This window comes from Dromiciops gliroides, chromosome 2 (assembly GCF_019393635.1).
Source record: "Dromiciops gliroides isolate mDroGli1 chromosome 2, mDroGli1.pri, whole genome shotgun sequence".
Classification (NCBI taxonomy): domain Eukaryota; kingdom Metazoa; phylum Chordata; class Mammalia; order Microbiotheria; family Microbiotheriidae; genus Dromiciops; species Dromiciops gliroides.
The window spans coordinates 436,745,058-436,766,436 of NC_057862.1; the positions used below are offsets into that span (position 1 = coordinate 436,745,058).

The 21,379-nt window shown below is 44.3% G+C and overlaps 1 protein-coding gene across 6 annotated transcripts in view; it reads left to right on the plus strand.

Moving 5' to 3' along the window:
- LOC122740281 (voltage-dependent N-type calcium channel subunit alpha-1B-like) overlaps nucleotides 1-21,379 on the plus strand; it is a 225,947-nt gene that overhangs the window by 36,641 nt on the left and 167,927 nt on the right. For 5 of the 6 annotated variants that reach the window (XM_043982276.1, XM_043982270.1, XM_043982274.1 and 2 more), the window contains exons 6-9: nucleotides 3,845-3,960; nucleotides 4,101-4,157; nucleotides 4,829-4,921; nucleotides 9,803-10,012. In XM_043982276.1, the coding sequence (XP_043838211.1) occupies nucleotides 3,845-3,960; nucleotides 4,101-4,157; nucleotides 4,829-4,921; nucleotides 9,803-10,012 (476 nt within the window). The remainder of the gene's footprint in view (nucleotides 1-3,844; nucleotides 3,961-4,100; nucleotides 4,158-4,828; nucleotides 4,922-9,802; nucleotides 10,013-21,379) is intronic. The other variant, XM_043982271.1, reaches the window with a different exon arrangement.

A 21,379-nucleotide genomic window follows, 5' to 3' on the forward strand; every position in this document is an offset into this window, starting at 1 on the left:
TTTTTGTGATCCATCCTCAGGGCAGAAGTTTCTGAGCTATGCTTAGAAGTTCCTTTCAGAGGAGAGATTAGATACAGACCCTAGAAGGCCACCACAGCCAGACACACTTGTAAGCTGATGAAACATGATTATCTTAGGAGCAGGAGCAGCCTGGGCATCCTGCAGTGTGAGGCTGACATAAAGGGCCCACAGCACGGTGCCCTCGTACCTGATGCCTGCAGGAGGCCTGGTGCTTTGATGTCTGGGATTCAAAGCTCAGGGAAGGATCAGGCTTTGAACTGATATAGCATCTTTATTCTTTACTTCCAGGCCCCACAGACATTTTCTCATTAATCCTTGGGGCTTACAGGCAAAAGTGGAAGGGCACAGTTATTGTTAAGTACATTTTACAGATGGAGAAACTGAGGCCCTCAAGGTAGAGGTGGCCCACTCATTGTGGAGTCAGAAGTACCACTAAGCTCTCCTTTTTCTTTGTCTGACTCCTGAGTCTAAGCCCAGACTGTGGGTAACTGAGTTTTCAAATATAATTTTAACATGGCAAACAGCTCCTGGGCCGAGCCCTATAGTCAGTCAGTCCACAAGCATTTATTGAGTGCTTTTGATATGACAGGCACCATGCTAAGTGCTGGGAAAACAAATACAAAAACCATACCTGCCTTCAAAGAGCTTACATTCTAATTGGGGAAGACAGCATATAAAAGGAAACAGAAAAGGTAGAGGAGTGGGAAGTAGATGATGGTCAGGGGTTTGGGAAGATGGTCATTTATTTTTGCTTGTTCTTCATTCTTTTTTTTTTTTTTAGTGAGGCAATTGGGGTTAAGTGACTTGCCCAGAGTCACACAGCTAGTAAGTGTTAAGTGTCTGAGGCCGGATTTGAACTCAGGTACTCCTGACTCCAGGGCCGGTGCTCTATCCACTGCGCCATCTAGCTGCCCCTCGTTCTTCATTCTTAAAGAGGACAATGACATCAGAAAGGTGATGATTTACAATGAATTGGATTTAAGTGAGGCAGGGCTATGCAAAGTCATTGGCCTCACTCTCTCCTCTGGAGCCATCTGGGTCCAGTGGCAAGATAGAGATCAGGATGACTGGAAGTAGTTCCGGATGCAGTGGGAAACCTTGGCCTTTTTCAGGAGGTGGTATAGAAAGTATAGAGTGCAGCCTGAAGAAGAAGGAGACAGGGCTGGCCTACGCTCCTTCCTTCATTGAAGGTTCTGGGCAGAGCCATCTAATCAGAGCGAGAGGCTCAGGGACAGAGGGTACTTTCAAAGTCTGAATTCCAGGGGTGGAGAGAGTTTCCAGGATGAAGAGATTTCTGGGGCATTCTGAAAGAAGTCTGGATTGTAACCTGGAAAGGATAACTATAGACTGCAGTTCCCAGACTACCCCCCTACTCCCCACTGCAGAGTGATTGCTCATATCCTTGAGGAAGATGTTGAAAGGGCAGACATCAGATGACACGGACCTCTAGATTTTGTTTAAAGGGACTAAAGGGGTGGTATCTTCACTGAGTTCTCCTTTCCCCCTTAGGAAATATGGGGCTCAGGGGAGAAGTAGAAAATGCCAGAAAAGATGGGGGTGGTGGGTGGGAAAGATCTCCAGATAGTGAGTTAAAGGTCTAATCGAATCAGTTGTATACGACTGAGGACTGTGGCCACATAGATCAGAAGAACACGGTTGACCTCTGACTTCTGAACCCAAGAGAGACAGCGTGGAGTAGTCAGTAGAGATTTGGATTTGGAATCAGAAAGTTCTGGGTTCAAATCCTGTCTTAGACACTGGCTATGTGACCCTGGACAAATTCCTTAACTTCTCTCTGCCTCAGTTACCTTATCTGTTGGATGAGGCCTTGGTCTCTGGCAGCCTTTAAAGAGACCTATAGCTACAATTTTTCACTGTGCTTAAGAATAAACAGGTGACTAGGGTTAGGGTTAGGTATAAGGTCAGGTTTGTAGCTCTGTGGTTAGTGTTTAGGAATTGTGTCAGGGTCAGGTGAGTGTGTGACAGGGCTTACTAATGAGTCAATGGTCAAGATGTAGGGGGCTGGTTTGTGACTGACAGCAATAGTCATTCAGACCTGGATGGTCTCTTTACTCTAAGGCTAAGGTCAAGAGTCAGTCTGGGAGGCAGCTAGATGGTGCAGTGGATAAAGTATCAGCCCTGGATTCAGGAGGACCTGAGTTCAAATTCGGCCTTAGACACTTGATGCTTACTAGCAGTGTGGCCCTGGGCAAGTCACTTAACCTTCATTGCCCTGCCAAAAAAAAAAAAAAAAGTCAGTCTGGCTTTGAGGTCAGAGGTCTATGTCTATGACACCTCTTTCCCAAGGGTTACATCTCCTTCCCACCTCCCATTCCTTTTTTATGGAACTTCCAAGGGATGCTACATGTATTATAAGCCCTCTTTTGCTTTGGGATTTAGAAGGCTGAATAGCTTCATATATGCAGCTTTCTTTTTTGGTTCTGGCTGTAGGGAGGCAGCTCCTCCTGCCCAGAGAGACTAACCAGGTAGACTTCAGCAGCCAGGACATGACCTGGGGATCTTAGCCCGTTCCTACCCCAAAGGCAGAAGATCAAGCAGCCTTTATTCTCCCCAGGACCATGTAAGAGTGCTGGACACCAAACCCAGGGCCTTTGAGGTGATGATGGTAGGAGGTGGAGAGAAGTCTCTGTTCTTTCCCTTAGAGTCCCTTAAGCATTCTATTTATCTGGGCCTCAAAGGTCCTCTTGTGTAAGTGGGGAGTATAGTCGCTTCAAAGGGAAGTCTGCCCTGGAGCCTTTGAAATCTTCCCATTCCTGCTCCTTTTCCCACAACACTGAGCACCCCAATCATCTGCATGCTCTGTGGCTGTCTTGCCTTTATGACATTTCCCTGTGGCGTTCTTATTCACATACCTCCTTCCTTATCTCATGTATCTTTCTTATTTCATGCATCTCTTTCCTTCTTCCTCTCTTGATACCTGATTCTCTCTTAGGACCCAGTATCTAGCTCAGTGATAGCAAAAGAACTGAAGGGCAATCAATCAGCCAACAGACCGAGTGGTATTGAGGAAAGAGCATTGGCTTTGGATTCAAATCCTGCCTGTAATGCTTAGTAGCTTTGTGACCTTGGGCAAATCATTTAGCCTCCCTGAGCCTCAGTTTCCTCATTTGTAAGATGAAGGGGTTGGACCAGATGACCTCTGAAGTACCTTATAGCTCTGGATCCATGACTTTCTGCCTATGACCTATGTATTCAATACTCCATCCTTCATAATCTCCCACCTCTCTGGGATGATAGGGAAGGTATATTTCATTATTGGTCCTCTGAGAACCTTAGGGTAATTTTTACCCCATGGGACTCTCCTAGGTAGAACATTTCCTTGTCACTTGGGGAACTAAATCCTTGAGGATGGGTTGAGGCTATTCTCTGCCTATCCCTTCTCCTAAACTTTGGGAAGAGAGAAGGGTGAAGGAAGCATGGGAAATTCTGCCTCCAGGTGGGTCCCAGTTGAGATAGGGAGATTTGATTCATAGACTTTGAGACAGAGCCTCCTATAATGGTCAGAATCTGGAGCCAACAGAAAGGAGTTCAGAACCCTGCTCTGATCTGATAACTACCTGACTATGTGATATATATCAGTCCCTTTGCTTCCCATCTGTAAAATGATCATACTTGCTCTACCTCCCTTATAGGTTTGTCACAAGGCAATCCACACATTGTAAATCTGAACATGGTCTAGGCATGTCAGTGCTTCTCTATGATGATTATTAGCCTTGGGGGGGGTGGGAGGGGTTGGCTATGCAGTTTTTAAGACCCAGCCAGCTTGATTTAACCACTGCCCTTCCCTTGATCTAACCCCCAGGGAATTTGCCAAAGAGAGAGAGAGGGTAGAAAACCGCAGGGCCTTTCTGAAGCTCCGCAGGCAGCAGCAGATTGAGCGGGAGCTTAATGGTTACTTGGAGTGGATCTTCAAGGCTGGTAAGATGCTTGCCATCTGGCACCAGGTCAGGAACCACCATCTTGGGCTTTGGTGGGATGGTGGAGGGTCAGGTATGGGCTTGTCGAATGGGGATCATGGGATTTGCTCCAAGGTGAAGTGTTGCTGTCTCTCCTTCCAGAGGAGGTCATGTTGGCAGAAGAGGACAAGAACGCGGATGAGAAATCCCCTTTGGATGGTAGGTGGCTTTCTTGTTTGTGCTTCTCTGCCCTAATGGTCCCACAATCATAGTACTCACATCTGGGGCTGGGCCCATAGCCATACATGTGTCTCTGCTTCCCACCTCCCACACCCCTACCCCACCAAGGAGACATTCTTTGCCTTCTCCCTGCCTTCTTCCTGTCCCCCTTGCTCATGAGACTCATCATCAAAGAATGCTAGAGCTGGAAGGACCTTAGGCATCATATCATCCAACTCCTTCCTTTTATAGATGGAAAAACTGGGCCCTAGAGAGGCCAAGTGTGTGACCCAAAGGCATACAGCTAATAGAGGAAGGACCATGATTTGAAATCTAAGTCCAATACTCCAGGCCAGCAATCCTCTGGCCTGGGATGTACTCACACTAATGTGAAAGGAGAGCACACAAGGTGCTAGGAAAAGAAGCTGGAGGTTGAACCCTGGGTACAAGTTTCAGCCCTGTGTCTTGGCCTTTGTGGCTACAGTTGTAACCCAGCCTAAGGAAAGGAGAGAGGAGCAGGGGGCCCAGTAGGAAAGTCGACCAGCACATAGTAGACAGTTAATAAATGCTTGTTGACTGACTTGATGATGGAGACTGGGGGTCTTGGAATGTTCCCCTGCTGCGTTGCTCACTGGGCCTGTTTCTCTCCGTTATCTCTACTTTGTTTAAAGCAGTGCTGAAGAGAGCAGCCACCAAGAAGAGTAAAAACGACCTGATCCATGCAGAAGAGGGGGACGATCGCTTCCCGGACCTTTGTTCTGTTGGTGAGTCCAGCATCTGCCTTGCCTGTGGTATGGTGGAGACATCTGGGGCCTGTAGCCAGGCCCTGCAGGGTTCAGGCTGGCTCTGAGTAGTTTCTATAAAGCCTGAACTAAGGTGCCCATTGGGGTTTTCCTCACATTAGGGCAAGAGTTTCAAACAGTTTCCAAAAGGATCCTGTTTGCCCACTCAGTGGGGCAGCCCAGGCCTCCATTAGGGAGATGGATGGTCAGCAGGTAGCTGCTCAGTCTAAGTGTCCTAAGGGCTGACCCTTTAATTGGTCCGCACAGACAGCTTTCAGGGACTATTCATCTCTTCCTGGTCACCTGTCCTGCAGTTCAGATAAACTGTAAAAATCTTTGCAGGCAGAAATGTGTGTTTGGGATTGATGGCATCATCAGCTGTGCCCAAGACCCCCTTCCTAAGAGTTTCTCTTTTTCTTAAGAGGCCATTTCTTCCTTCTTCAAACATGTATTAAGTACCCACTTGTGTACAGAGCACTATCCTAGGGTGCTATGAAAAATATAAGGTTTAGTTAAGACATACAGCCCTATAGTCTAGTAGGAAGAGACAATAAATAGAAGAATCAATAGCATGCATAACATTATATGATGAGTAAAGAGAGAGGCAAAAATATTCTGTGAGGTCATTGCTGTGGGGGAGGTCACTGCCAGTGGGGGACTCACTTGAGTTAGGCTTTAAAGGATGGGTTGGAATGCAACAGGAAAGGTCAGGGAAGAAGGGGGCATCTTGGGCATGGGGAGCAGGGTGAACAAAGGGGCAGAGGCTAAAGGGTGATGGCATTTCAGGGGACAGTTTGACCAGAACTGAGAATATAGGGAGGGAAGGCTGGAAAGGGAGGGTGGTTTCTGATTATGTCCGGCTCTGAATGCCAAATTTCCAGAAGATGAAATCTCTGCTATATCCAAGGCACTGTGCTAGGCTTTGGGAGATTCATCACAAAAACACGACCATCCCTGACCTCAAGGAGTTTACATTCTAATGGGGAAGGGGTGGTGTTTACACTGTACATAGATAAATACTAGGTAATTTAAAGGAAAAAGAGGGAGAGAGAGGTAGAAGAAGAAGAGGAGGAGGATCAGGAGGAAGAGGAGGAGGAGGGAGAGAGGGGGAGAGAAGAGAGAGGAAGAGGGGGAAAGAGAGAAAAAAGAGAGAAGAGGAGAGAGAGAGAGAGAGAGAGAGAGAGAGAGAGAGAAAGACAGAGAGAGACAGAGAAAACGAGAACATGTAAGCAGTTAGGTAGAACAGTGGCTAGAATCCTGGGCCTGGAGTCAGGAAGAGTCATATTCCTGAGTTCAAATCTGACCTCAGACACTTAGTAGCTGTGTGACCCTGGACAAGTCACTTAATCCTATTTGCCTCTGTTTTCTCATCTGTAAAATGAACTGGAGAAGGAAATGGAAAACTACTTCTGTATCTTTGCCAAGAAAATCCAAATGGGGTCACAAAGAGTCAGACGTGACTGGAAAAGGACTGAACAGCAAGAAGAGAGCAGAGGATTTCTGAGAACAGCAAGAGACTAGAGAATTTCTGAGCTCATCACAGAGGTTGAAATATCCCCTAAGGGACTAAGTTTCTAAATGTAGCTTCAATCCTGTATGGGCCACAGCTTCCAGCCAGGCTTTATCCATGGGGAAAACACTGGCCTTTTACTTTCTGCTCTAAGGAGACTCCAGGCCTGCCCTTGACGTAGGACTACCAGAAACCCTGAGGACAGGCCAAGCAGGAAGACACCCCTGTTGGTGCCCAGAACTGACTCCTTTGCTTTTCTCTTTTCAAAGGTGGTATATTCTACCATGCTTGAGGAAACTTCTGTAGCATCAGAAATCAGGGCTTAAAACACCAAGAAACAAAATTATGTAGAGGACAGGGGACTAGACTGGGAGTCAGGAAGATCAGGGTTCAAAGCCTGCCTCAGATACTTACTAGCAATGTGACCCTGGGCAAGTCACTTAACATATCTGAGACTCAATTCCCTCATCTGTAAAATGAAGTTGTGGGCCTTTAGAGGTCCCTAAGGTGCCTACCAACTCTAAATCTATAATACTGTGTCAGGGGCAATACACATTTCAAACTTGTCCAGGTCCAAACGCCAGGTCTGACCCATGCTTCCTATCATACAATTTTAAAATCTCACCAATACTTTACATGTTATTAATATTATGTACATAGTTTTCACTAATAGTAGGGAAAGGTCATTTCATCACAAATTGCTAATAGGTGGGCAGGGTTGCCTTGGTTACTTCCTTCTACAAACAATTTGGCTTTCCATTAGGTGGAAGGCAAAGATTAGAGCACGTGGTCACTCAGTTTATGCTTTTTCTATAAAAGCATAACTCTTTGTTAGAACAGCTAAGCATCATTTTTAGCATGTGCATAAGCATTAAATAATTACGATTCAATAGATTATAATTGAAAGCAAGGTTTAAATCGTTAGAAACACCTAAGTCAAACAGGTACCTTTCCCATTAATAGTTAACTGTTACCAATCACCCCTTCATCTAATCCTGGTTTTCATTGCAGACTTTTGTAGGACACATGTTGGTCTCCCTGATCTTTAACACCCTGATCGTGATACTTTTGTAGTAGAGAGCTTTTCCAAAGTGGATACTGATCTCTGCTTCTAGTGCCTGTGCTTCAGGAGTTCAAGGCAGCTTAGTGTCAAAAGGCCAGGTAGATTTTGTTTTATCACAGGCTTAAATTCTCTTTACTGGCCCATCCACTGCCTGTTTCTAGCCTTCTGAAGGAAGGCATTCCAGTTGCTTTTCCAAGTTCCCTGTTCTCAGTTTCTGTTTCTTTTTCCTGATGGCCAGGCATAAAGAGAAAAAACAGTGTGGTGCTGCTACTGCGTGTGAAAGGCTCTAATTGTCTGTCTGATTGGAATGGAGTAATTTTCCGTCTTCTTCTGACTGGCTTGCTCCAATTCCTCCCCACCCCCAACTTCCTCTCGGCACTAAATTTGCATATGGTGCATAAGTTTGCTCATTAAACACTAAGCTTGAAGCTCTTCTGCAACTTAGCCTGGGAATTTCTGACGAGCCACAGAACTCTCACTTTTCTGGTGCAATCTAAGGTGCTGAGGGGAGGGAAAGGAAGGCATTCAAGTGGAGCACCAGCTCAGGAAAAGACATGGAAGCAAGACAGGAAGAAGTAAATTGTGCACAGGCACCAGGCTGTACTTAGCTGGTTTAAGGAGAGTATAGAAAATTGGTGAAAGTTGGTGAGCTTTGAAGGCCAGACCAAGAAGTTTGGACATTGTCCTGTAGGCAGTAGTACCATATTGCATGCTGGAATGGAAGAATGATGTGAGCTGGGCTTCACGAAAATTATTCTGGCAGTGTGGACTTCACAGGGAGAGGGGAGAGGTAGCTGACCAGGTATGAAGTTGTTATACCAGCCCAGGGGAAGAGTGAGGATGAAGAGACTAGAGTAGAGCACTGTAGGAATAGAAAGTTGAAGATGAAGGGACAGCTTGAACCTCAGATATAGCCCTTGAGTCTCGAGGTATTGAAATGCATGTGGGTTTGGATGAATGTATATGGGCAACTATATGTGTCTGTGTGAATTGAAACGTGCATTTGTAGAGGAATGTGAGAATTGAAGGGACCTTAGAACACAGAAGACCAGAGCTGGAAAGGACCTTGGAACACAGCCTGTCACAGTTGTGAGAGGTCCTAGAACATAGTGTCACAGCTTCAAGAGACTTTAGAACATAACCCATCAGGACTGAATGGGACCATAGAATATAACCCATAAGAGCTGGAAGGGACCTTAGAACATAGCGGGTTTTTTTCCAGGGCAATAAGGGTTAAGTGACTTGCCCAGGGTCACAGAGCTAGTAAGTGTCAAGTGTCTGAGGCTGGACTTGAACTCAGGTCCTCCTGAATCCAGGGCTGCACCATCTAGCTGCCCCCAGATCATAGTCTTTTGAAGCTAGAAGTAACCTTATAACATAGTGTAATAGCTGCAAGAAATCTTAGACTACAGAGTGTCACAGATACAAGAGACCCATCAGAGTTGGTGGTGGTTATTGTTATTAAGTCATTCAGTTGTGTCCTACTCTTTTTTGCCCCGTAGACCAGAGCACGCCAGGCTCTACTATCCTCCACTATCTCTCAATGTCTGTCCAAGTTTGTGTTCATTGTTTTCATGACACTCTATCTATCCCATCCTTTGATGTTCCCTTTTCCTTTTTGTCTTCAATCTTTCCGGCTGTCAGGGTCTTTTTCAATAAAGTACCAGGCCTAGAGTCAAGAAGACTCATCTTCTTGAGTTCAAATCTGGCCTCAGACACTTACTAGCAGTGGACATGTCACTTCACCCTGTCTGCCTCAGTTTCCTCACCTGTAAAATGAGCTGGAGAAGGAAATGGCAACCATTCTAGGATCTCTGCCAAGAAAACCCCAAATGGGGTCATGAAGAGTCAGAGCTGAAAGATCTTTTAGAACATACCCTGTCAGAGAGAGAAGAGACTTTAGAACATAGCTCATGAGAACTGGATGAGACCTTTGAATATAGCCTGTCAGAGTTGGAAGAGACCTTAGAACATCCAGTTTCACACCTGGAAGGCAGAACTGTCAGGAATAGAAGAGATCTTAGAACAAAACCTATTTTAAAAAAAAGGGGGGGCAGCTAGGTGGTGCAGTGGATAAGCACCGGCCCTGGATTCAGAAGTACCTGAGTTCAAATCCGGCCTCAGACCCTTGACACTTACTAGCTGTGTGACCCTGGGCAAGTCACTTAACCCCCATTGCCCCACCCAAAAAGAAAAAAAAAAGAGGGACTAGAATAATGTAGGGGAGCACAGAGAGGTAATGACTGACTTGGGATGCGTGCTGATTGTCCCTTGGGTTCCTTGTGTCCAGGTTCTCCATTTGCTCGAGCTAGTCTAAAGAGTGGGAAGAACGACAGCTCTTCCTATTTCCGGAGGAAAGAGAAGATGTTTCGCTTCTTCATCCGCCGCATGGTGAAAGCCCAGACCTTCTACTGGATTGTCCTCTGTGTTGTGGCATTGAACACATTGTGTGTGGCCATGGTCCACTACCACCAGCCCCAGAGGCTCACCAATGCTCTGTGTACGTACGTGGGCAGTGCTCACCTCTTCTTTCCTGTCCCTTTCCCCTTCCCTGACCTATTTTCTGAATTTGTCACCAACCTGGCCCTTCTCATCTTTTCTGTTTCTCCTTGTTTGCCTTCTCTCTTTCTGAACTCCCTCTGTTTTCTAAACTTTAGTTGTCAGATTTAAGGTGGCCTGAAGAGAGTGGGCTCCAACTGGCAGAGGTGGGAGGTCATGTTCTTCCATTCTCAAAATCCTATGTGCTCCAGCCTACCCCTGAGACCCCAGACCGAAGTAGATTCAGGAAGCCAATTATAATGGCACATGATTTCCAGGTCAAGAAGCTAGAACTGCTCCAGAGAGACCCTACCTTCTGGTCTGTACATCTCCTAGCTGACCTTTGGACTCTTTTAGGCCATGGGTGACCTGGAGCTAGGTTGGAACTAGACCCCAAACTCCTTCCCAGCTCATGGTTGAAAGGGGCTGATTAAATAATGTCCCTTCAGCTGGAGGGAGGGTCCTTCTTGTATAGCAGCCTCAGCTATGATGGGAGGACATCCCCTGCCCTAGCTGGCCTCACTCTTCCCAGGAGGCAGATTCTAAATGGGGACCCTTTAGTTCTAGGGCAATAAGAATAGTGAGTTGGGGCTAGGGGGCAGTAAGGGGAGGAAAGGAAGAGAGAAGGTTGTTTGAGGGTATAATGTCTTCAGTTCTTTATAAGGAGGGGACATACTGCTCTTGTCCACCTCTTTCTCCCATGGCCTGAACCAAAGTGGGAACAAGTCCAGTATTTACATGGACAGTGATTCCTTCTTCCTGTGATCCTTGAAATCCCAGCCTGGGATCAGATTCTGAAACCTCACGATATCTCCCTCTGCTGGTAGCTGTGACTTTCAGTCCTTCCTGGTAATATTTATTATTATTACTATTAATCATCACCATCATTATTTATTCATAGGGTCATGATTTTTCATCTGGAAGAAACTTTAGTGGCCAGTTACCTCATTTGACCCCCTTAATTTGCATATGAGGAAACTGAGGCCCCTAAGAGAGTTTAAGTTGCTTGTCCAAGATAACACAACACATAAATGATGGATTCACATAGTGTAAAAGTGACTGTGTTCAAACCTAATTCCTCCAACTCCAAGACCAGTGCCCTCCCCACTATACCACATTACTTCCAGAGCTACATTTATGCTAAGAAGGAAGAAGGGGAACTGAAACTGTAACTGTTTCTTCTCAGGTCAATAATTCCCAAACTTTTTGGTTTTAGGACCCTTTGTCATTCTCGAAAAATTATTGAAGATACCCCTAAAGAACTTTTAGTCATGTGGGTTATATCCATTGGTATTTGCCACACTGGAAATGAAAACATAAATTTAAAAATGATGTATTTTTAGTTCATTTAAAAATAACAATTAATAGGATAATATGAATAATATATTTTAATGAAAAATAACTACTTTTTCCAAAACAAAAAATTTAGTGAGAAGAGTGACATTGCTTTATTGCATTTTTGCAAATTGCTTTAATGACTGGTTTGGTAGAAAACAGCTTGGATTCTGATGTCCGCTTCTGCATTCAAAATGTGATATGTTCTTTTGGTTGAAATATAGGAATACAATGGGGCTTCACACAAATATAAAGTTGGAAAAGGGAGTTAATGTTAGAGTATTTTAGGGAGGAGTATTGCAATAGGCAAATAATGTATGAATATATTTATGAAAATGGTTTTAACTTTGTCGGCCCCCTGAAAGGATCTCAGGACCCCCAGGGGTGAGGACCACACTTTGAGATCTGCTGCTGTAATACAAAGAGAAATGGAAGTGTGCCTTTGAGTTTGTCTTAGGGTTGAAATGGTAAAAATTGTCAGTATTAAAATCCAGGTCAGTACAGGACTGGCAAGTTCTAGGGCAGGCTTGACCAGAGATAAGAAAATCTACTTGATTGGGGGCAGGGGTGGGGCAGGCAATCTGGAAAGGTATCTGCTCAGGGTAATGAGTTCGGCCATAGGTAACAAGTAGAAAGTTTACAGGCAGGTAGTGAGAGAGATATGGTGGTAGGTGTGGGACTGGGTAAAAGTATGGCATCAGGGAGTGTCAGGGAGTGAGAATTCAAACACAGGCTCTGGACATGACTGGACATGACTCTGGTTGCTCACGAGACTGATAAGAATAAGTAAAGGACCTCAATCCTAGAGGAACTAGGGTCTTGGGGGGGCCACTGTGGGGGAAGCCTGGAAATGAGAAGTAAAATGGGGACCCATTTACTGGAAAGGGTTGTAAGACAAGGGCTTGGTCGTAGGGAATAAGGCAAGAGTCCAATTCCTAGGACCAGAGTGCACAGTTGGAGCAGGCCCAGCCAGGTTTTCCTTATATCCCCTTGCCTTTGTGCTTGGCTTGTTCCTTGTTCTGGGCTGAGCCTGGGGGCCGTCCAGGAGGCGGGGTGGGAGGGGAATGGGGAGGGTTGGTAAATGGACCCAGCTGGGGGACTGGAGGGATGTGGGGACAGTGAGCCAGGATGGTCATTAGAGAAATAATAGGCTATTGTGCAGAGGCAATTAGAAATCATAAATTTAGAACTTCTTCTAGCTATTCAATTTCTGGAAATTTCTCAGCTTGTAAAAGGGGGGGGGAAGACTTTAGATTTCAAATCACGTAGGGGATCTCAATAGCCTGGTTATGGCTCCTGGCTAAACTCTGAACGAACCTGGCCTATGAAGGGGTGGGAGTCGGAGGTGGGGGTCCGTTTAACTCACCTATCTCAAAATTCTTTTCAATTTTCAAGGAGCATTTACAAAGTGCCTGGCATCTGTGGGGATTTATGCCAGGTGGAAGGAGATAAAGAGTTTAAGTTAAAACCTGCCCTCAGGGTGGGGCATGTGACACATTCCAGTGGCCATAGTACACAATAGAGCATGATATATGCATGAGACGGGATGAAGCAGATGCTTTGTGAGGTCTTGGTGGCAACTCATTAAATATGAGGTCTAGAGGACAGGGCAGTGTCTAAGACGGCTCCTGATTTTTGAAAATAGGAACATGGCTGAATTTTAGTGTCGTGAGCAAGGATAGTTAAGTCAGAAGAACGAGGAGGTTTTAGAGGAAAAATAATAAGATCACTTTTGGACACGTTGAAATTGATGTGTCATTCATTAGAACCAGCTGTGTGGTACAACAGCTGCAGTATTGGGCCCGGTGTCAGGAAATCTGAGTTCAAATTTGACCTCACACACTTCTTATTAGCTGTGTGAGTGTGACCCGGGGCAAGTCTCTTAACCTCTGTTTGTTTCCATTTCCTAAACCGTAAAATGACTACTGCAGTGGTATCTAGCTCCCCAGGGTTGCTGGGAGGATAAAAATGAGACATTCATAAAGTGTATTGCAAACCTTAAAACACTATGTAAATGCTAGCTGTTTATTATTGGTGTTCCACAATGAAGAACTTATTAAGTTCTATAGGCAGGTGGAGATGTGGTTTGGAACTGAGAAGGAAGGTCTTTGAGATCAGTGTTAGGTGCAGAGCTTGGCAAGTCATTTGTATGGTGGTAATAACTGAGACCATGGAAATGAATAAGATCAATTGTTGAGGGAGAAAATGTAGAGAAGAAAACTAGGAATAATTGAACCCAAACCTAAGGAAAAGAGAGTATTGAGAAGGAGCTGGTGGTCAGAAGTACCACATAATGCAGAGAAGTCAACAAGGATGGGAACTGAGAAAAGGCCTTGGGATTTGATGATTTGGTGGGGGGGGGGGGGATTGGCAGCCTTTGAGAGAGCACTTCCAACAGAATGGTAGGGGCCAGATGAATGGAAGTTTAAGAAAGAGAGAAACAGGAAAGTAGAGACATCAGATACATATGGACAACTTCAAGAAGTTTGGCATCTGAGAGGAACAAGAAGGGGGGCAATGGCTGTATGAGAAGGCTGGATTGAGGGGACTTGACAGGTTGGGAGTGAAGAAGGGGGACACCAAAGCTGTGAGCATAAGCAGCAGGGTAGTTAGCTATTGGGTCATTTCTGAATCCTCTGCTGACAGATCGTCAAGCCAGGATTTTGGCAGTCTTGATTCATTGCCTTTTTTTAAAAAACAAAACAAAACAAACTTTTTTATTGATATCTTTTGTTTTTACATCAATTTCATTTCCAGCTGTATCCCTCCCCCCACCTTCCTCCTGCAAGCCTGCTTTTGTAACAAAGAATAAAAAGGAAAGAAGGAAAAAAAAAGGCAGTTTAGCAAAACTAACCAACCCCTCAACGGCATCAGACAATACATACAATGTTCCACATCCCCCCAAGCCCAGCAAAAGAAGGGAGGGAGGTGTGTTTTCTCATCTGTTCTCTGGGCCCCAGCGTGGTCATTATAATTACACAGTGTGTCAGTTTCATTTTTTTTGTTCTTTCCATTTATATTGTTATCAACATTATGTGTATTGTTTTTCCCAATTCTGCTTATTTCACTCATTTAGGTTTCTGGTATTGAAAGTGGAAAATGCCTTCGAATCCCAAAAACTTTTATGAGAGACTCTTTATATCTGTATCTATGTCTATTCTATCTTTCTATCATCTCTATCTATATCATCTATCTCTACCTTATAAAGATATGGGGACTGGACTGGGATAGGAATCTCCCAGATAAGGAAACTCTTTCTATCAAAACAGGTCGGCACCTTCTCCACCTATAATCTTAAAGAGTTACCTAGAGCACTTTGAGATGATTTACCCAGGGTCACACAGCCAGCAACTTTCTGGGTTCAAGGGAGCTTCTCTTTTATATCATAGTGCCATGTGTGTTGATGGGCAGCTCTCTCAAGCTGTAAGACTGTAAGAAAAAGAACAACTGCTGATGTTCATTGGTGAAGGAAGTTTCTGGGAATTCATTGGTAGAGACCTTTTCTAGAACTAGCTAATTCTATGCTGACTCACACTTTAAAACACAGTTTATATAGCTTTAAAATACAGTTTTAATAACTAAGACTTTTGGGTCAGCCTGTAAAAATTAATACATACATATCTACATACATATCTACTTGTGTAGAAATGTATGTGTGTGTATAGGCATGTATAGATATGTGTATATGTTTGTGTAGGTATATATACACATATACACATACACATACATATATGTGCATACATACACACATTTTGTTGTTGTTGTTGTGTTGTGTCCAATTCTGCATGACCCCATTTGGGGTTTTCTTGTCAAAGACACTAGAGTGGTTTGCTATTTCCTTCTCCAGTACATTTTACAAATAAGGAAACTGAGACCAACAAGGTTAAATGACTTGCCCAGGGTCGTACAGCTTGTAAGTGTCTGAGACTGGATTTGAACCCAGTTTTTCCTGACTTCAGGCCTGGCACTCTATCCATTGTGCCACTTAGCTATGTACATACATAAACATATATACCAGGAGATTTCTTGCCCTGTGTTAAGAAAGATCATTTGGCACTGAAAGGACACATTCCCCATGTGGTATTGTAGAGTAGGTGCTTTCATGTTCGAGCTGGTGTTTTGGGCCAGTCAATTTTATTTTATTTATTTTTTGTTGTTGTTTTTTGTTTTTAATTTTTGCAGGGCAATGAGGGTTAAGTGACTTGCCCAGGGTCACACAGCTAGTGTCAAGTGCCTAAGGCCAGATTTGAACTCAGGTACTCCTGAATCCAAGGCCAGTGTTTTACCCACTGCGCCACCTAGCTGCCCTCAAGGGCCAGTCAATTTTAAACTGAGATTGCTATGCAGCCTGTCTAGACTCCAGTATGCCAATCTTTAAAGGCACGGCCGATTTCAGATTGGTTGGATTTCAGGGCTAGGCACTCCCAAATCTGGCTAAATGTCTTCTCCAGGACACCGTGGGGCTTAGATTTTATAATATATCAACCCCTGAGGCTGCTCCTCCTTGGTTTGGTATGTGTCAGAGGAAGGTCGTAGATCCGGGCCATCTTATTCTGAGACTGACTCTCTATGCCTATTGCCACAATGCCCCTCTCTGAATACTGCCTGCTGGGATTACACCTTCCCTGGCCCAGCCTCAGAGTCAGGGTTTGAATGCAGTGCTGATCTATCCCCTTTCCAGGCTGCCCTTTAATACTTTCAGGTTTTTACACCCATTGACCACAGTGGACCAGACAATGGAGAGATAAGAAGTCCACAGATGCAAAGTCCCAGAACTGAGTCTTAGAAAGCAACATTTTTGGTTCATTACTGGATAGGGAGAGGTTTGTGGGGGTAACTTCCTTGCTTGCTTTTCCCCTCGATTAGCTTCATTCTTGTTTTTCTGTATAGCTAGGAGAGACTCCTCCCTCTTTTCCTTCCTGTGAGCCGGCTCAGTCTCTGGAACCTCTCATATGTCCCCTGTACCTATCCCTGTCTTCAAGAATGGATTCATTTTTTGCCTTTAGACTCTACTACATACAAAACTAGACATACTACACACAAAACTCTCCTGCTTGGATCATAAAGGAGGGTTTTTACTGAGAGCAGGCCTGAGATCAGACTCGCTGGACAGGCCAGCGAGGGTTTTTACTGGGTGATAGTGTTTACACAGAAATCTCATGCTCTTGGATTGGGCCATCCTGTGCCAAGGCAATTGGGAGATTGGAGACCTAGGTTTTGTCCCATAGGGCACCGTGGTCAGGAGACCTAGTCTTAGAGGCTGAGGCTGAGGTGGTGAGAAGAGACTAGAATTGAGCCTTTGAGAAATTCTCCCATGCCTGGAAACACTCCCCAAAGACCCAGTTACGCTATGAGTCCACAGGGAACAGTCAGTTATGGTGTTTTCTCTTAATTCTCCTAGGAGTTGTTTATAAAAGCCAGCATGGATTTTTCCCTTTTGGCTTATTTTCATTAAAATGTCAAGGCCAGCACTTTTATTCTCTGTCTTGTTCTCTTCCCTCTGTCTTGATCTTTCTGCCTGTCTCTTTTCTTCCACATGCTTAAAATTGACCTTAACAAGCACTTAGATTCACAGATAGTATGGAAAACATCCTACCTTTTACACAGCTCCTTCATCTTTTATCTGTCTTGGGGATCCATGTTTTTCTGAGCAACCATTGAATTAGGGGAGTCAGCCAGTCAATCAACAGGCATTTATCAAAAGTGCCTACTATGTGCCAGGTACTGTGCTAGGAATACAAAGACATAAGCAAAATAGTACCTACCTTCAAGAAGTCTCTATTCTATCAGGGAAAACAGACATACACACACACACACACACACACACACACACACACATGCATTCACACGTGATAGAAACAAAGAGATAAAGTAATTTGGGGGAGAGACACTAGCAGCGGAAGAGATCAGGAAAGGCTTCCTGGAAGACGTGATTGAGTTGAATCTTAAAAGAAACTGGCTCACAGTGGGACAGCCCCAGACCAGGCCTGCCATTAACCATTTAGAGTTGAGCTCTAATGAAATGGAAAGTATAATGGTATTCTACTTCTTTGGGGCTAGTAAAAAACCTCTGTGATGAACTCTTGAGTACAGATCAAACTATAATTTTTCGCTTTCTTTATTTTTCTTGTTTTTTTTAACATGGCTAACATAGAAATGTTTTGTATGATTTCATGTGTATAAATGATATCATATTGCTTGCCTTCTCAGTGGTCAGGGGAGGAATGGACAGGAGGGAGAGAATTCAAAATTGAAATTTTTTAAAAAAATGAATGTTTAAAATAAATAATAAGTTTATTTTTAAAAAATTTTAAATGAGTTCAGGACCTCAGATTAAAACACGCCCCCCCCCCCCCAATCTCTGTGGCTGCTGTTGATCAGCTTAACCTATTGACTTAGTGGGAAAGAGGGTTGAGACTGTTCATTCTAAGGTGTGGTCACTTGGGAGTGCCTGTTGGAAGAAGTGTCATCTTCCAGAGAAAACCTGAAATCCGCCCATCCTGGGTGACTCAAAGCATTGACCTCAACAGTAGGAGGGTGTATTAAAGACTGTCCACTGGGCCAAAAGTGATCAGGAATAGCCAGGGACTAGAGTGTTTGTTTTGGGGACTAGATGGATGCTAGCTAAAGAGTATGTATACTGGGGCGGGGGGTGGGGGGGGCGGGAAGAGCAGCGAGGTGGCGCGGTGGATAAAGCACTGGCTCTGGATTCAGGAGGACCTGAGTTCCAATCTGACCTCAGACACTTGGCACTTACTAGCTGTGTGACCCTGGGCAAGTCACTTAACCCTTGTTGTCCCTCAAAAAAAAAAGAGTATGTATATGGGGATCTGATGTTGATTAAAGTTAACAGTAAATGAACCAAGACTGGATTCCCGAGACAGGGGGATTACTTTTATGAGCTCTTCCATACTGAGGAATTTGTGTAGGTCCTTAGATCATGGACAGGTGAATAGGAAAACCTTCTGTGGCCAGCCATAAAGATTCCATTCATGTGTGTGAAATCTCCTTAGGACCACACAGCAACTCCAGACTTACAGGCACTTTCACTGCTAAGGCCTATCAAATGCAACACTTTATTTATACATAGGTAGGACATTAGGTTAAAAGAGGAATTTGGAATGTGTTGTTTCTTGGGTATTATCTGCTTATAGAAGGTAAGGGGTAGGATTGTAAACTTAACAATTATTTGTTAGTGCCCTTTGTTTTGTTGTTGTTGTTGTTTGTTTTTGTTTTTGTTTTTTGCAGGGCAATGGGGGTTAAGTGACTTGCCCAGGGTCACACAACCAGTAAGTGTCAAGTGTCTGAGGTCGGATTTGAACTCAGGAACTCCTGAATCCAGGGCCAGTGCTTTATTCACTGTGCCACCTAGCCGCCCCCAGCCCTTTGTTTTTATAATTCCACAATCATTTCACAATATGTCTCCCTCTCCATGGAACCCTTCTTTACAACAGAGAAAAGCAATTAAGCAAAACCAACCAATATGGCAACCAAGACTACAGTGTTTCCATCATCCTACACTCCTCATTCCTCACCTCTCTGCCAAGGGACTCAGAGGATTATAAACCTAGAGCTGGGAAGGACCTTAGCAGCTACCATCATTTGTTCTCTGGGACCAAGACTGGTCACTGGATTGAATCCTGAGATCAACATATAGAATGTGAGAGAATGAAAAGTTAGAGGTGATTCCAAGGTTATAAACCAGGGTTACCTGTGAGATGGTAGTGCCCTCAAAAGAAATAACAGAAATTTGGAGGAGTGCACACGGCGCAGTGTGTGTGTGTGTGTGTGTGTGTGTGTGTGTGTGTGTATGAAAATAATGACTTCTATTTAGGACATGTTGAGTTGGACATGCTGATGGGATATCCTTTGGAGCTATCCAGCAGGTTTCTGGTAATGTAGGACTGGAATTCAAGTTAGATACAAATTCGATTAGTTACCATACCACAGTTTGTTTTAGCCATTCCCCAATCAGTGGATACCTATTTTATTTTTAGTGTTTTGCTACCACAAAAAAGTACCACTGTGAACATTTTGGTACAAATGTGACCTTTCTCTCTGTGTCTTGACTTCCTTGGGGTATATGCTCAGCAGTAGGAATGCTACATCAAAGGATGGGTTGGGAGCTCTTGGGAGGAAAAAGTGGGTATACTCTGTGGTACTGCCCAGGGCAAGAGGGTTTATGTCTAGCCCAGCCTGAGCTCAGTCCTTTAGCCCTTAGAAGCAAAAATATAAATGGTCATAGTGTAAACTGAGGCCCAAGTTCCCTCATTAGCCCATAGCTTCTGGTAGACCTCAAAGGGTACCTATTGACCATATAATCCCTAGCCTATGTTGCAATGGGCAGCCAGGTGGCACAATAGATTAAGTACCAGACCTGCAGTCAGGAAGACCTGAGTTCAAATCTGGCCTCAGACACCTAGCAGCTATGTGACCCTGAACAAGTCACTTTACCCTGTCTGCCTCAGTTTCCTCATCTGTAAAATGAGCTGGAAAAGGCAAAGACAGTATCTTTGCCAAGATAATCCTGAAAAGGGGTCCCAAAAGTCAGACATAACTGAAAATGACTGAACAACAACAACTAGGTTACACTGCTTGACTTGTTGGCTGGTTCTAGGGTCTGCAACCAAGGAAATGCCAACCAAGAGTAGGTACTATTGTGTGAGGGTGATGAGGTGAGAGGACAGTGACAGCTGACCTGGGGAATGAGAGCTTGTGAACTGGTCACATATAAAGGGTCAAGCATTTGAGCCTGCATCCTCTCTCGCTACCTACTAGTGAATGGGATTGGCCGCCACCTCTTACTCTGGGGCCAAGTGCTGGGATAAGGGGCCTCTATAGATCCACCATGGCCTGCTGTGTGACTTGGGCTAGGTTATTCCATGACTCTGACTGAGACATAACACCTGGATGAAAAAATGAAAAACCCTGTTAAGTAAATTTGTTCTATCTTTTTCCCCAAATACAGACTACGGACATTATGTGAGCTAACTGAACATTTCACTTTTCATCTGAATGTTCGGGGATTGTGTAGACATAGCCAGTGATCTTTGTCCCATTTTGTGTTTGTATCTTTCCCCCTGGGCCTTGCATGTAATAGGCTCTTAATAAGTGTCTGTTGAATTGAATCAAATTGAACTGGACTGACTAGAAATGTCATTTGTCTGTCAGGGGGTGACAGAGATGAGCTGCTACCTGCCTGAGGGGGATGTATAGGGCAGACAACCAGGCCAAGAAGAAATCAGGACTGGCATTGTCTTGAAACACATATTTAAAATAAGATTAGATTATTTGTACCAAACTTTTTCCCCCTTATTAAATCTTATTATGAAATGCTTCTGCTTAGGACAGTTAAATTAAATTTCCAGCCTGAATAGATGTTGGGACCCAAATGACATTTTCAGCCTCTAGACAAAGCAGTGTGTTACAAGACCCTAGGTTTATGGCTGGTTTCCAAGGTCATCAAGTGACCTCCATCCAAAGAACTCCCATCCATCTATATTGTTGTGACAGCTACAGAAGCAATTCGATTCATTTAAAGAAATGTGTACAAGGCACTGTGCTAGATGTTGGAGATAGAAAGATAAAAGATAAAGGTCCTTCCAGCCCTCAAAGAGCCTACATTTTGGGGGCTTCAGCATTTGTGTGTGTGTGTGTGTATACATACACACACATACATACATATACACACACACACACATATATATATATACACACACATGCATGCATGCATGCATGCATACATACTGTGTGCGTAGCAATTTGGGGAAAGGGAGGGTGCTAAGAACTGAGGGAAATCAGGAAGGGCCTCCCAAGGAAGTGGCACCTGAGCTCCTCCCTTAAGGAAGTCAGAGATTCTAAGAAGTGGGGAGAGGGGGAAGTCTATGCAAAAGCTGGGAGATGGAAATGACATGTTGAATTTTGGGAAAAAAAAAACTAGTAGGCCTGTTTGGCAAAGATATAGAGTATGCAAAAGGAAGTAATATGAAATAAA